General features: G+C 59.5%; 1 protein-coding gene across 2 annotated transcripts in view; it reads left to right on the top strand.

Annotated features, from left to right (window-relative positions):
• The window catches only part of LOC122202411, a 46,471-nt gene that overhangs the window by 30,822 nt on the left and 1,567 nt on the right, over positions 1-14,082 (top strand). The window contains exons 1-2 of one of the 2 annotated variants that reach the window (XR_006194648.1): positions 7,360-7,572; positions 9,152-9,383. Coding sequence is in view for 1 of the 2 variants with exons in the window: in XM_042908764.1 (XP_042764698.1) it covers positions 9,152-9,306 (155 nt within the window). In the remaining variant the exon portion in view is untranslated. Of the gene's footprint in view, positions 1-7,359; positions 7,573-9,151; positions 9,384-14,082 lie in introns of those variants that run through there. The other variant, XM_042908764.1, reaches the window with a different exon arrangement.

The raw sequence follows: 14,082 nt of genomic DNA, 5'->3' as shown, positions 1-14,082 counted from the left end.
CCGTAAAAACTAAGTGAGGCTTTCAGCGAGCTCTAGGCTGCAGTCAGTTTTCGATTCTGATGCTCACCCAGCACACAGCGGGTGTTACAGCAACAGGTGTATTCATATTAAAACACCTTTTGCGGCATGACAGCGAGCCAGTTTGCACAAGTTCTGGAACATGTCCGGGGTCTCTGGTCTGCCTAAAGGAGGATGCGGCATCGCCCAGAGCTTCGTGGGAGCCGGGGGAGAGCCTCGCACGCCCGCAGGGCGTGAGATGAAGCTGCCCAAACCCACTCAGCTTAGAGAAAGGAAATGCGTCTCATAAGCCCCCGTATTAGGAGGCAACAAACAACTTGAAGCACATTATAAACCAGTCTTCAAAACGCTTCACAATTTCAACATGGAGCCCACCTCTAGAATCCAATAGTATCACCAGAATAAGTTTTTATACAAATAGGCTGTCAGGTGAGGCTGTGATAGTGGCTTCTAGTGCCGATGAGGGGACTGAGCTCATTTACATGTGCAGCATAGGGCTGTTTATATATGCACCACTCATTACATATTCACATCCCATTACATATGCAATCCCATTACATATGCAGTCTCATTACATATGCACAGCTCATCAGGCTCTCTCAGCCCCCATGGGGAGCTCAGCAGCAGGGGCACATTCTTGTGCAAGCCGTTCTGGATCACGGGCTCCCGTGTGTCCCCCTCTCAAACGAGGATGGTGGACCAGACCCTGCCCTTTGGAACAGGATTCATGCGGGAGGGTACTCAGTAAGCACTCAATAAGTGAATGTTAAATGGAATAAGATGAAATCAGCTTTACCCGGGACTGGACTAGGATGTGTGTTCCCGGCCAGGTAGCAGGGAGGGACCCGCTGGTGCCCACGGAGGGAGGAGCCAGCCTGGCGTCGGGCACCCCGCGGCGGTGTGCACGGTCAGCGGCGGGCTGGTGACCGAGGAGAGCGGTGCTGGGACGGAAGGGGCTTCTCCCCAGCAGGGATGCAGCACTGGCTCATTGCGGAGCGTTTCTTAAAGAAGAACAGGGTGGCGTTTAGAGCCAAGAAAAGGATGGTTTCAGTGTCACACATCGCCTTCTTCCGCCAGTGCACCCTTCTGTCTGCTCCTTGTATTTTCCAGAAAGTCAGAAAGGGCACTAGTGTTAGGATGGACATAGCTCAAGTTCAGCGCCTCCCCACCCTTGCGGGGCCACCCTTCTGTGGCCGCGGAAGACCGTCTAGCGCCGGGCAGGTCAAGGGGCTCCAACACACATTGCGCTGCGTTTTCCGTCGGCCGCAGCCCCGGGCCGAGTAGGGGAAGCGGTCGGCAGGGCGGATGGACACCTGCTCGGGAAGGTCTGACGTTTATGGAGCGACCCTGCTTTTTGCGTCAGGAGCGCTGGGAGCCCGCGGCCAGCCTGCGGACTAAGATGTGAGCGCGACTTGGCGACTTGAATCGGACGACGCAATTGAGTAGTCGTCAGATGGCCCTTCACCGTGTTGGGCCGCGCACTTGTAGAAAGACGACAGGTTATCGGGGAGCGGGTCCGATGGGGCCCGGTGGAGCCAAGCCGGGCGGGCACCCCGGCGACATGGGGAGCGGCTGGCAGCCACTGTGGCCCCACGCAGCGGCCAAGCGCCGGGCGAAGGCCGGGTGGTGCCCGGGCCGAGGGTGCGCACACGGACGCGGGAAGGGAAGCGGTCTCCATTCTCCCACGTACTTGGGACTCCAGGAACCGTCAGCTGGAGAGCACTGGGAGCCTGGGCAGGTGGGACAGGGTGTGCGCACGAGCGGGGGAGCTCCGCGTCTAGGCCTACGGGTTGTGGGAAAGTGCTCCGCGGTCCTGCAGAAAAGAGAAACCACACAAATGGAAAACACGCTTCTCGTGTGATCCAGGCACCAGGCAAGGACTTTATGTAGGTTAGTTGCCCTCATCCTCCCGCAGGCCTTTGGTCACCGGCAGCTAGATTCTTGTTTAATAGATAAGGACACTGCGATGCAGAGAGGTTAGTACCTTGTCCAAGGTCACACAGCAGGTGAGAGGCCGAGCGTGATAGGAAATGAGGTTCTTCTTCGTGATTTCCCTCCCTCCCTCCCTCCCTCCCTTCATCTGTCTTCCTCCCTCCCTCCCTCCCTACCTACCTCCCTTCCTTCTTTCTTTCCTTCCTTCCTTCCTTCCTTCCTTCCTTCCTTCGAAACAGAGAAAAGGAAGCAATCTAAATTATTTTACTCGAGATTCTGACAATCACAGCCGTGGTGTCTCTGTTCTCCGGTGACCACAGAGGGATGTTCTGACACAGTCTTCCCTTGCTCCAGGGGCCCAATGACCTCTGGGGTTGACACACTGCCCGTCTTTGTGCTGGTCCCTGATATCCTGTGGGGTCTAGGAGATCTGTCCTCGCCACCTTGAGCGTTGAAAGCACCGGATGGACCACGGCCTTGATGCCCTGGGGAATCAGGGGCTTTGGCGGGGACCAGCTGAACACCTTTTCCTGAAGAAGGGATAAGAGGTGGGGTTGGGGGGGACAGGCAGTCCTCACAGGCCACAGAACTTTGAACTTTCCAGTGTTAAAAGGAAAACCATGGGCCCAACATGGTGTCACTCAGGCTAAGGCCCCAAGTCAGCAAACCGAAAGACTCAACACGTAACCTGCCTGCAGTTCCACGCCCCCCGCAGGGGAGTGAGCTTTCACCAGCAGACGTGGGATTTCCAGATCAATCCCAGGAAACTTTCTGATAGAGCCCTTCCGGTCCCCTGGGAGAGTAACCCTGCTGATAAACCCCTTTCTTCTTGTGTTTACATCCTCTCTCTGCCTTTGCCAACCTTCCTCTCGGGCAGATCAGCGGAGCACCCCTCTGCCTCCCGGATGGCCTGCTGCCCCACTCGTGAGTCGCTTACCAAAGCCAATTAGATCTTACATTTACTTGGCCGCATTTTGTTTTTTGACACTAATACACTGTCGGGGAAAATTGCAAGACTGTGTGGGGCACCTGTCTGGCCTGACTGCACAGGGGCCGACATCCTTCCTTGTCTGTGGGCTATTTTACAACCCTGAGTTGTGCAAACTTAGAGTAATGCCCATAGAATTGCAAATAAATTGTGTCTGGGGGAATACAACTGGCCGGATACGGACCAGTGTTTACTTACTTAAAACTCATTTCAGAATTCCTGATTGCAGCGTGTATGTGTGTTAATCCTTTTACCAACTGTAGTATCTTACTGGTTTCTTCAGTAGCTAATTAGTTTAACAAAATCTCTGATGTGTTTTTTTTATAATTTTATGACAGTAATAATTTTCCCTTTATACAAAAATTTTATCTTCTAAAAATATTTGGATGAGAATGTGTGTGTGTGTGCGGGTGTAATTTATCACACGCCTCAAATAAATGTCATCCAAATAGTTCAGCAAGTGCTTGTAATTAGAGCCTGTACTGCCTCACTTAGCATTGCCATTCTGATGGTGAGTTTTATGTGTCAGCTTGACTGGGCTCAGGGACGCCCAGAGAGCCGATCAAATGTTACTCCCGGGTGTGTCTGTGAGGGTGTTTCTTGAGGAGATTCGCACGTGATTCAGTAACTATAAAGGAGGTCGGTGGTCTGCCTCATCTAATGGGCGGGTCTCATCTAATCTGGTGAAGGCCCAAATAGAACAAAAAGGCCGAAGAAGGGCTGCTTTACTCTCTCTTCTTCGCCTGGGACGTCCGGCTTCTCCTGCCTTCGGACGTTGGAGTCCCTGCTTCTCAGGACTTTGGACTCGGATGGAATCCCACCACCAGCTTTCCTGGGGGTCCTGCTGGTGGACGGCAGACCCTGGGGCTGCTTGGCCTCTATAACCGCGTGAGCCAGTTCCTACAAGGAACCTTCTCTTTTGTATCTCTGTACATCCTGTCCTCCTGCTTCTCTGGAGGCACCGGCTGGCGGGAGGTGTTGATCACACGACAGGCAGGAGAGAGGAAGGACGGGCTGATCACTCCTCCAGCTCAAGCGTAGGTGCCGGTGGTGCCGGTGGTGATGTCATGCGAAGGCTCAGCCCCTGTTCACGGGACACCCGCCTCGCGCGTCTTGCCTTTCTTTCTTGCATCAGATACATTAAATGCTTGTCTTGTCCTTGCTGTCACAGTGTCTTTGGAGGAGGAAGTCCCTTCCAGCCTCTAGGGAGAGGGACCCAGACGTAGCCGCTGCCGCTGGTGCTCTGGGCTCGTGGCAGGATCTCGGGGTCCCGGTGCACGTCTGTGCGTGGAGCCCTTCCCAGCGCCGAGAATGAGGAGGCATCGCTCTCCACGTGCCGACCTGCTTTAACAGTGTGAGGCATGAAAATTGTGACACGTGTAGGCGGACTCTACCCCTAGGGACTGTGGGCGTTTGCAATATTCTGCGGGTGGTTACTTAGTACTTCAGATATTATTATCAAAATCGACACCAGAGGGTCTAATTGGATGTTAGAAATTATTTTTCATTGGTGAACTGAATGGAGTTCAAGATCACCGGATGGTTCTAAGGATTGTTCAGACCCTGCCAGCCCTGATGCGGCTTGAGGTCAGCGAGTCCAGCAGGGCGAGCCCTTCAGCGCCTCCGTCGGGGTCTAGGTCCGTTGGTCCTGCCCACTCACTCCAGGCAGGGCGCGGAGTCTTGGCCCGAGGGCACATGTGATGCCTGTGCAAGGGGTCAATGCATCTATGTCCTGGTGAGATTCTGGGGCAACGTGCTTGCAGACAGTGAGGCCGCCCGCCCGTGAGCCACGACAGGAGACGTGATTGCGTGCGTGGAAATAAAGGTTTGCACGCTCAGCCGGGTTTGGTCCCACTTGCTTCCCTGTGCCGTCCTGCCCTTGCACAAATCATTCCCCTCAAGAGGTGGCAGATGGACAGTCTTTGTCCGTGGTACCGCGGGCCGTATCACTGTTTTATTCTGGGCCTTTCTTAGGTGACAAATCTTTTTTTTTTTTTTTTCAATTTGTCTTTTTTAACATTTATTTATTTTTGAGAGACAGAGAGAGACAGAGCATGAGCAGGGGGAGGGGCAGAGAGGGAGGGAGACACAGAATCTGAAGCAGGCTCCAGGCTGTGAGCTGTCAGCACAGAGCCCGACGCAGGACTTGAACCCAGAAACCGTGAGATCATGACCTGAGCTGAAGTCAGACGCCCAACCCACTGAGCCACCCAGGCGCCCCTAGGTGAGAAATCTTTAATGGCTTCTGATCACTTTCAGCAGAGGTCCATAAACCTCTTCTTTAAAGTTCCAGAGGATAACTAGTTTAGCTGCAAGGCCCTATAATCTCTGCTGCCGACTGCTTGATTCTGACGTGGACACAGCCCGGTCAGTGCGGAACCAGAGAAGTGCGGCCTGAACCGATGAGGCTTTATCTATCACGCTGAAATTTGGGTTCTGTATAATTTTCATGTATCAGGAAATATTATTCCTCGTTGTGTCTCAACTACTTAAAGTATAAAAACTATTCTTCGCTTGGTAGCCATACAGAAAGAGGCCGTGATCTGCTAGCCTTTGGATCTGACCCGAAGGCTGTGATCTGTTGACCTCTGGATCTGACCCCAAGGCCATGGTCTGCTGACCTCTGTCCTTAAGATAAACTTCAAACTCCTCACCAGGTTCTCATGTCCTTGTCAGTCAGCCATGATCAGAGAGAATCTGCCCAGGAGAGCATCTAAGGACACCCACGCGTGGCCCTTCTGCTGCCAGCCCTGCCCCCTGAGTCCTGCCCCCCATCCCTGTGCTGAAGGTCCCCTGGCCCTGAGTGCTGGGGACCCATCGGCCAGCATGTCCCCAGCACCTGTGTTCTGAGCCCCCCACCACCCAGACCTCGGCCATGAGGCCTAGGAGCAGGTGACACGGCTCCACCCCCAGCACTGATTCTGTCACCTGCTTCTCGTGCTTCCCAGTGACAGGGTGGAGCCTCTGGCCCCACCCAAGTCCATACGTCCCTTGGGGGGCGCGTCCCTGGTCCCTCCTACAGGAGGCTTTGCTCCCAGGAACCACAGCCCCACGAGCAGGGTGGGAGTGACCACGGCTCAGCCATCTGCTGTTGACAGACACCCTTGTATGGCCTTGATCCCTGTTTAGTCTTGTTTGGGGCCATCCTCCCGAGTCTGAGCAGCTCAGGGCCCCCGGTGGAGTTGAATGCGGCAGGAAAAGACACGGCATGGGGGAGGGGACCTTGCCACCTTCAGTGTCACCCTGTCCCGGGCCCCACACCCCCAGGCCTTTGAGTGTGAGGTCAGAGGTCAGGGCCAGAGGATGGAGGCGGCTGATCTGCCTCTTGTCCTACCTCCCAGCCCCGGTGGCCCAGGCGGCCAGAAACCCTGGTATTTCCACAGAACTGGGTAATTATTTCAGAAAACTGTTAAATACGGGAAGACGCTGTTTTCCCCACTTTGTATAACTTAAGGAGTAAGTATCTGGAAAGACATTCAGGCTGTCCACACCTCTTCTCTGGGTTGTTTTTGCGGTGCGGACAGACACACAGCGTGTCCGGGGAGGAGGCCGGGCGCCCGTCTGGGGAGGCGCTGTGCTCCCTGGGCACCGGGCACCATGGCCTCCTGGCCTCCTGGCGGCGTGGGCTGGTCGGCCTCTTCGGTTACACCGGTGAGGACTGTGAAGGGGCTACGGCAAGGGTGGGGACTTGTAGAAAGGACACGCCATTTACTTGAAGGGCGGCTCGCGGGGCTTGGGGTAGGAATGAGGGAGGCCTCCAAACTAGTAGGCGGGGACCTGAACATTCCCGCTGCGCCTTGTCACCCATCCGCCTCGCGCTGGCGCCTCAGCGGGGGCCTGCCGGGTGTTGTTCCTGCAGTCACCGGGGTCAGAGCCAGTGTGGCCCAGGCTTCCTGGCGACAGGCTCAGAGACAGACAGACACACAGACAGAGAGGGCTCTGGAGATAAAGGACCAAGCTTGTGCCATCATGGAGCGTGGTTATAATACCAAGGCCCCCCCCCCCCCCCCCGGAACCCAGCCATCCTGGCGTCCTCAGTGAACGTGGGTGACCTGGGCTGCGGACAGGCCAGCGCTCTGGAACCGACGGTCTTGCTGGCAAGGCTGGGGCGCACGGGCTGGTTCTGGCGGCCTGGGTCCCACGGGACGAGGGGCCGGCCCTCAGCGGCGGACGCTCAGCCGTCAGGGTGGTGGCAGGGGCCGCCGCGCCGGCTCCTCCGCCCTCTGCAGGGACAGATGCCTCCCCCACCCGCAGGCTCGTGAGCTGCTGTCACTGTCCAGGAGGAAGAGCAGCGAGATGGCCTGACCGAGCAGAGGCCCGAGTCCTGCTCCCTCGCGGCTGAGCCGGGCTTCCCCGCCGAACCGTTCCCCCCCTCGAACCCTGGGGCCTGACGGTCACGGCGCACAGCGGTTCACCTCTGCTGCCCCTGGGGGGCGCCAACGGCCGCGTCTTTCCTCCCGGGCCCCTGGCCCCGCGTGCTGGGTGGAAGGGAATCTGATCTGAGGGACAGGGGTTCAGGGGCTGTGGGGCTCGGCCCCCCGACGGCGCAGGGAGAGCGGCTGGCACGTCGCTTCCGGGACGGCGGCTTCCGGGACGCTGGCTTCCGGCCGGGGCAGGCCTGCTGGTCACGCGCGGTGAGTTCCGAGGAGGCGGTGCCAACTTTTGGGGCGTCCTCCTCCCGTCCTCCCAGAGCCGGGGGCCCCGCCCCGCCCCGTCCCCCAAACCGGCCTCCGGGGGTCTCCACCTGCTCCCCTCCCTCTCCCGGGGCCGAGGCCCAGCGACGGCTTGGGGTCGCCGTCGGGGCCCGCCGAGACCATCACGGGGCTGTCCTGCCTGTCCTGGAGTGCCGGGCGGGCCGGTGAGAGGTCCCGGCCACCCCGAGGCCGGTGGGCAGGAACTGCTGATGGGGACACAGAAGCGTTGCTGGCCTCCCGGCCGAGTCCTTGGCCCTTAGACCCGGCGCAGTGCTGGCGAGCGGCTCACAGCCCCCCGGCCTGCTTGGACCCCATCCCCGGGACGCACACACCCCGAGGCCTGGGCCCGCTCGGCTCGTCAGCACCCCTGAGTCCCAGCGGGGCACACTGCTGCGGCTGGTTCCGGCTGTCAAGTGGCCTGGCCCTGCGGAGGCCCCTTCCCGGGGGCCTTGCTCCAAGTCTGCCACCCCAGGGAGCCATGTGGGTGCCCGTACCCTGGTTTCTGAGGAGGGGGCCAAGCGTCTGATGGAAGCCGTGCCTGCTGCGGGGACTCTGCCCACCGGGTGGCTGCCCTGGGCCAGGAGCCAGCGGGGGGACAGTGTCTGAGTCGTGTGTGTGACTATGTGTGTGTCTGTGTGAGCATGTACCTGCTCTGGGGCCCAGCTGTCTGGGTGTGACCTCCACTGACCACCTGCTTATCACCTGCACGGCCTGGAGAGGGTCAGTGGACACTCCCAAGTGCTCCGGGCCTGCCCACGGCCATCCCCAGGCCCTGGCCAGGACGGTCAGGCACAGGGCAGTCATAGCACGTGGATGGCGCTGACGCACTGTGAGTGACGTTCAGGTTAGACTCGTCCCCCGCGTGTGCGTGGGGCTGAGTTACTCCTCACTAAGTGCTCTGACTGCTGCGTCATGCACTGTGTTTGTGCGTCATGCACGCTGGGGGTGGGTCGGGCCCCGGGAAGTGCTGGGGGAGGGCGGTGGCTGCACCTGCGGGGGCCAGGCTTCGGGGGCAGGTGCGCTCAGCCCTGCCCCACACGTCCTCTGGAGTCTGTCCGTGTGACCGTCTCCTGAGAGGTTTCATTAATATCTAGGTCCCTGAAAGAGGAAATCTGCCCCCACACCTGCCCTCAGGACACTCCCTACTCTGGGGCACTTTCTGTCCCATGGCGCTGTGAGTGCGCTAATCACAGCTCTGCCCCGACGGACAGGGTGGGCGGCCGGGTGAACCCAGAGCTTACTGGGCAGCGCTGGAAATCGGGGAGGCGCGGGGAAGGCTCTAGCGGCCAGCTCGTGCTATATCGCGGCTGGCTCAGTCCCTACCTTCTCCCAGACTCAGCCTGGACGAGCCCCAAGCTGCTGCCCCGTTGGCTTCCCCGGCTTTACGCACCCCAGGGGGGCCGGGCCTCCGGATGGACCACAGCTCCAGGGCCCCTGTTCCCGGCCCCTGGGTCCCCCAGCGCTCCCGGGGCTCCTGCTCCGCTGGCCTCCTCTCTGACATCAGTGCTTTGCTTCCAAGGGGCCGCCCTGTGGGCCACCTGCATAGTCAGAAGGAAGACGCGTGCCGAGCCGTGCTTCTCGGAAATGATAGGCACCAACGAGTCTGCAGTTTGGATCCCTGAGGGACTCAACCTCGTTAGCAGCCTGGCCGTGAGAACGTTTCAACTGTGTTTGGTGAGAAGCGATTTTCTTTAGCCCTGTTCTCCAGCTCTAAAACACACCCCCTCTTCTGATGAGCTCCTTCGGCCAGGGCAGCCTTCTGCGGGGGTCTGTTCACCTGTTTGGGTGGTGCCAGGGACTGGTGAGCAAGGCCCACGCTCAGAAGCAGCGGCTCGCCCGCAAAAGGGAGGTGGACGTAGGACGGGGCTGCGTCCCACTCAGAGTGCAGGGCACGCTGAGGACACCGTCTGTTTCCTTAGCTGTAAGACGTCCACCCAGACCACCTCAGGGGGCCGGGGGGACACAGGGACCTACTTTTTGTGGAATGCCGGCCCACGGTCCCTCCCTCCTCACCCCATGGTGGACCCCCCCGCCCCCACACACAGATGTTTGCTGCCCTCCTTCCCGCTGAGCTGGGGGAGCCCCGGAGCGAGGGGTAGGAGGCGCCTGCCTCTTCCCGGAGGACAGCTCCAGGCCGGGCCGTGCGGGGCAGGGCCAGCTCTTGGCAGAGTTTCCAAATCAGTGACGGTTGTTTGGTATCTTCCTTTGCTTCGCTCTCCCCGTGTCACCGGGCCCAAGTTCAGAGGTTAAGAGCGTGAGCTCTGGGGTCGGACAGGTGGGGCTGCAGGGACACCCCCACACACGGTGCCCTCTCCGGGCTGCTCCCCCTTCTGTCCTTCCCTCCTCACCTCTGTGCGGTAAAGGGGCCTTAACTTCCAAGCTGTCCCCTGTGGCTCTGGGCGGGGGCACACGATGGCTGAGGGGGGTACCCGGGGTTCGAGACCCGGTGCAGGGGGAGAAAAGTGCCTTGAGGCCCAGCCGCACGACCACACGTCCTCCGGGACCCTTTGCACCGCAGCCACAGTGACCTGAGAGCACATATCCCGCAGTGTCCCCACCCCGGCCGAAGGCTCTCCCTCTGTCCTCGTGACACTGAGGGGCACCTGCCTGCCGCGTCCGCACTTGCTGTGCCCTCGCCGCTGTGTCCGCCTCCAGGCCCCTGCCCAGGCGGTGGTCCGGGGCCAACACCACGGCCGTCTGGGATGAGCGTTTTTGTGGGTCGGGTCTCGCCGTGGCTGTAACTTCTCCCAGGGCGCCTCCTCTGACGTGGGCCTGTGGAGGCGTCCGTCCCTCAAGCCTCCTCGGAACCCCAAGCTTCGTCGACCGCTGGCCGCAGAGTGACCACCGAGCGCTCGCCGGACGCGGTCACACCCGCCCCTCAATCTGCGATCGTGGGCGCGGGCACCCCGCCTCTGCCGTCTGCCTGGCACCCTGGGTGAACACCCTGCGCCCGGCACCTGCTCCAGCCGTGTGGGCAGCAGGCGAGGTGTGGGTGATAAGTCCACGGGACGCGAGCGGTCAGAGCCGGGGGCGCCGCCACGCAGGCCGGCTGACGTCTGTGTGTCTTTTGGGCTCCTCCTAGGCTCACGTTGATGCCTCGCGTCTGGGAGCCGTGGTCTCCTTTCTGACTCTGGGGAGCTGGAATGGTGCGGGGAGGCGTCGTGGCCCCGGCTGTGGCCCCTCGAACTCGGCTCTCACTGGCCTTTGTGCGGGCCCAACGCGTGTCTGGCGGGTTCCGGCCGTCTCCTTACGCGAAACTCTCGGGGCAGGGGCCGTGGAGGCCAGTGTGTGTCCCGCGCGGTGGCCGGGCGGGGGGCCTGGCCTCGGTCCACCCCCCTCTGCGTCTCCTCACGCGGGGTCTGTGGGTTGTCTGAGACCCGGCGAGGCGCACCCGCGTGAGCCGCTGAGGTGTGTCCACGGCCTCTTGAATGCAGCCCGTCCCCCGCGAGGGACCGTCGTCGGGCGGGGGCGGGGGCACTGAGAGCAGCAAAGGGCCCCAGGGCTTTGAAGGGAAGGAGCTTCCAGGATGGGGACCTCGGTAAAGGGGGAGACGAGTCAGCGGGCACCCTGAGTCCTGTTTAACGGAAGAGGAAGGAGGGCTCAGCAGGCTGCTGGGGGACAGAGCTCAGAGCCCTTCCCCTCAGGCCAGGGCAGGGCCGCCGGGCCCTTCTGCCTCCTCGGGTCTCGCCCCAGGGCCGGCACGCTGGCCACCGACCAGAGGAACCGAGGCTGCGGAGGCCACGGTGTCCCCGGGAGCTGCAGTCGTGGGCCGTGTTCTGCGGCTGCCCAGATACCGAGTCCGCGGCCCCCAGGGGATGGTTCTGGACAAGGGCTCGGGGGCAGTGAGAGTCCCTGTCAGGGTGAGACGCACAGGTCGGGCGCTGCTGCCACGGTGTCCTCCGCAGCCTGGCGGGCTTGCCCCTGCCCCGGCCCTCAGCCTCCAGCCTGCGGCCCCTCGGTGACTGCAAAGGGGAGGGGTGCGGGCACAGACGACCGTTAGGAGGTCGACGCCAAGCCCAGCAGTGAGCAAGTGTGCAAGCACATGGATGCTGAGGTGTGTGTGCACACGTGTGTGCACGTATGCGCTGTGTGTGAGAGGGTGTGTACGTGCTGCATGTGAGAGGCAGATCAGGGGAGGGGGGGCTCCCAGGCCCGCTGCCCCCCCGCCTTGCTTGCCCCTCAGGGGTGTGTGTAGATCGGGGCGCGGGCCATGGTCCTGGGTGGAGGAGAATGGTGTCTCGGGTCCTGTTTCAGGATGGCAGGCGGCCGCCCCCTTTCCCTTGCTCCCTCGTGGTGTCCCCACCCCCTGGAGGAACGTGGCCCGTCGGGATCTGGGAGCGTGCTCCCGCACCCTTGGGAGGGGCGGACGGTTGCCCCCGGGAGCCGCCAGTCACCGTGGTGGAAGACACCCAGCGCCTTCTCCATCCGGCTCCATCTTTGGTTTGAGTTTCCATGGAAACCCCCAGTAGCAGGAAACACAGGCCCATGAAAGTTTTTCAACTATCATCATTTTAAAGCTTCTCGCTCCCCCTTCCTGGCCCACATTCAGATGGCGGTTTCCATGGAAACTGGAATGGAAACCGAGGTGAGAGAGGAAGTCAAATCTGGCCATTTCCCATGGCTGGCTGTCATGTCTGCCAGCGGCAGCACGGGGAGGGCAGGCGGCCGCGTGGCGGGAGGGTCTGGTGGTTCCGGCCCGGTATTGCCGGCGTGAGCTGGGCGGCCGCACCCCCATCGTGCTCTCAGGGAGATACAGCTGCACCGTGATGGGGGCAGGGGCTCTGGGGCAAGCCCCCGATCTCTGGGACTCCTCCACCCTTAGTGCTGATGGCTAAGCCTTTGGAGGGTGAGACCAGGAAAGGGGAAACTTCCAAAGAAGCTTTCTTCCCCAAAGTTCCCTGGAAGTGATCCCCCAGTGCTCACAGAAGTGCCTGCCAGGGCCCAGCGGGTTCCCTGGCCCACTGGAAAAGCTGGTCCTCACCTGGTGGGCAAGGGCGGGGGTCAGTGTTGCCCAATAGGGGGGACTGTCATCGCTCCGGTGTTGAAGGTGGCGGCCCTGAGGCCGCAGGTATGTCCCCCGGCCCGGCCTTGTACCTGTGCAACAGCTCAGGTGAGAGCGTGTACCGGCACACAAACACAGAAGGAAGCGTCCCTTGTGGGCCTCCTGTTGCCAGGGCTCTGGTGGGTGGAGCCGAGACATGCGGTCAGGAGAGCCTCGAGGGGCTCCTGTCGTCTCCCAGAGCTGCACGACAGGCGAGATCCTGGCTTTTTGCGCGGTTAGCTCATTGTCCCTGCGGAATGGGTGGCATACTGCCCGCCCCAGAGGTACGCCCACCGGGTACCCGGGAATCTGTGAATGTGACCTTATTTGGAATAAGGCCTTATCTGTGGACGTAGTTAAGGATCTTGAGACGAGCTCATCCTGAACTTAGAAACGAAGGGAGAGAGACAATCAACAAACAACAGGTGGGGGCTCGAGTGCCACACTTTCAGTAGTGGACAGAAAACTAGACAGAAGGTACAGAAGGAAAGAGAAGGGGCAAACAATGCCATCTGTGAGCTGGACCCAAGAGGCCACCTCAGGATGCTCCAGCTGGCAGCAGGACACATGGGACGTTGTCCTGGGTGGCCCATATGTTTGGGCCAGGGTAAGTCAGCATGTGCTGAAGAATCCAATGATACAGAGTCTCTTCTCTGATGATATTGGGACAGAACTAGAAATCAGCAGGGGAAGGAAATTTGGGAAACCACAAGTACACGCACATTCCACAACGCAGTCTTAAGTAGCCACTGGGCCAAAGAAGACACTGCAAGGAGATTAGGAAATACTTTGAGATGCGTGGAAGTGAAAACATTAATGTACATAAACCTACTGGGTGCGACTTATGTAGTGCTCAGAGGGAAGTCTGTGGCCATGAACACAAACGTTAGAAAAGATTTCCAGTTAATAACCTCAGCTTCCACCTTCAGAGAGTAGAATAAAGAGAGCAAACTAAATGTAGAGCAAGCAGAAGGGAAGAGAGAATTCTGAGAAGAGTGGAAGTAAATACGACGTAGAATAGAAAAAATGGTAGAGGAAAATAGACAAAACCCTAAACCAGTTCTTTGTGAACACCAACAAAGCTGACAAAACAGAGACTGAAGACTGAGATTACTAACATCAGGAACGAAAGAGGGGGCGATGCTACCGACCTTACAGAAATAAAAAGGATTAAAAGGGAATATTTTGAGCGGTTGTGTGGCCATTAGTTACACAACTTAGAGGAAATGGACAAATTCCTGGGAAGAGCTAGACCAAAACTGACTCAAAAAGACAATGAAAGTGAAAATAGACCTATGACAAGTGAAGACAGCAAGAGGGCAGTGAACATACGTCCCCAAATGGGAGCTGGATTCGCTGGTGAAGTCTACAAAAATGCTTAGAGAAGCATTAACACAAATCCTTCACAA

Source organism: Panthera leo, chromosome D2 (assembly GCF_018350215.1).
Source record: "Panthera leo isolate Ple1 chromosome D2, P.leo_Ple1_pat1.1, whole genome shotgun sequence".
NCBI classification, from domain to species: domain Eukaryota; kingdom Metazoa; phylum Chordata; class Mammalia; order Carnivora; family Felidae; genus Panthera; species Panthera leo.
Note: the sequence above shows the minus strand (reverse complement) of the source record. Positions and strands in the feature narration are given on the sequence as shown.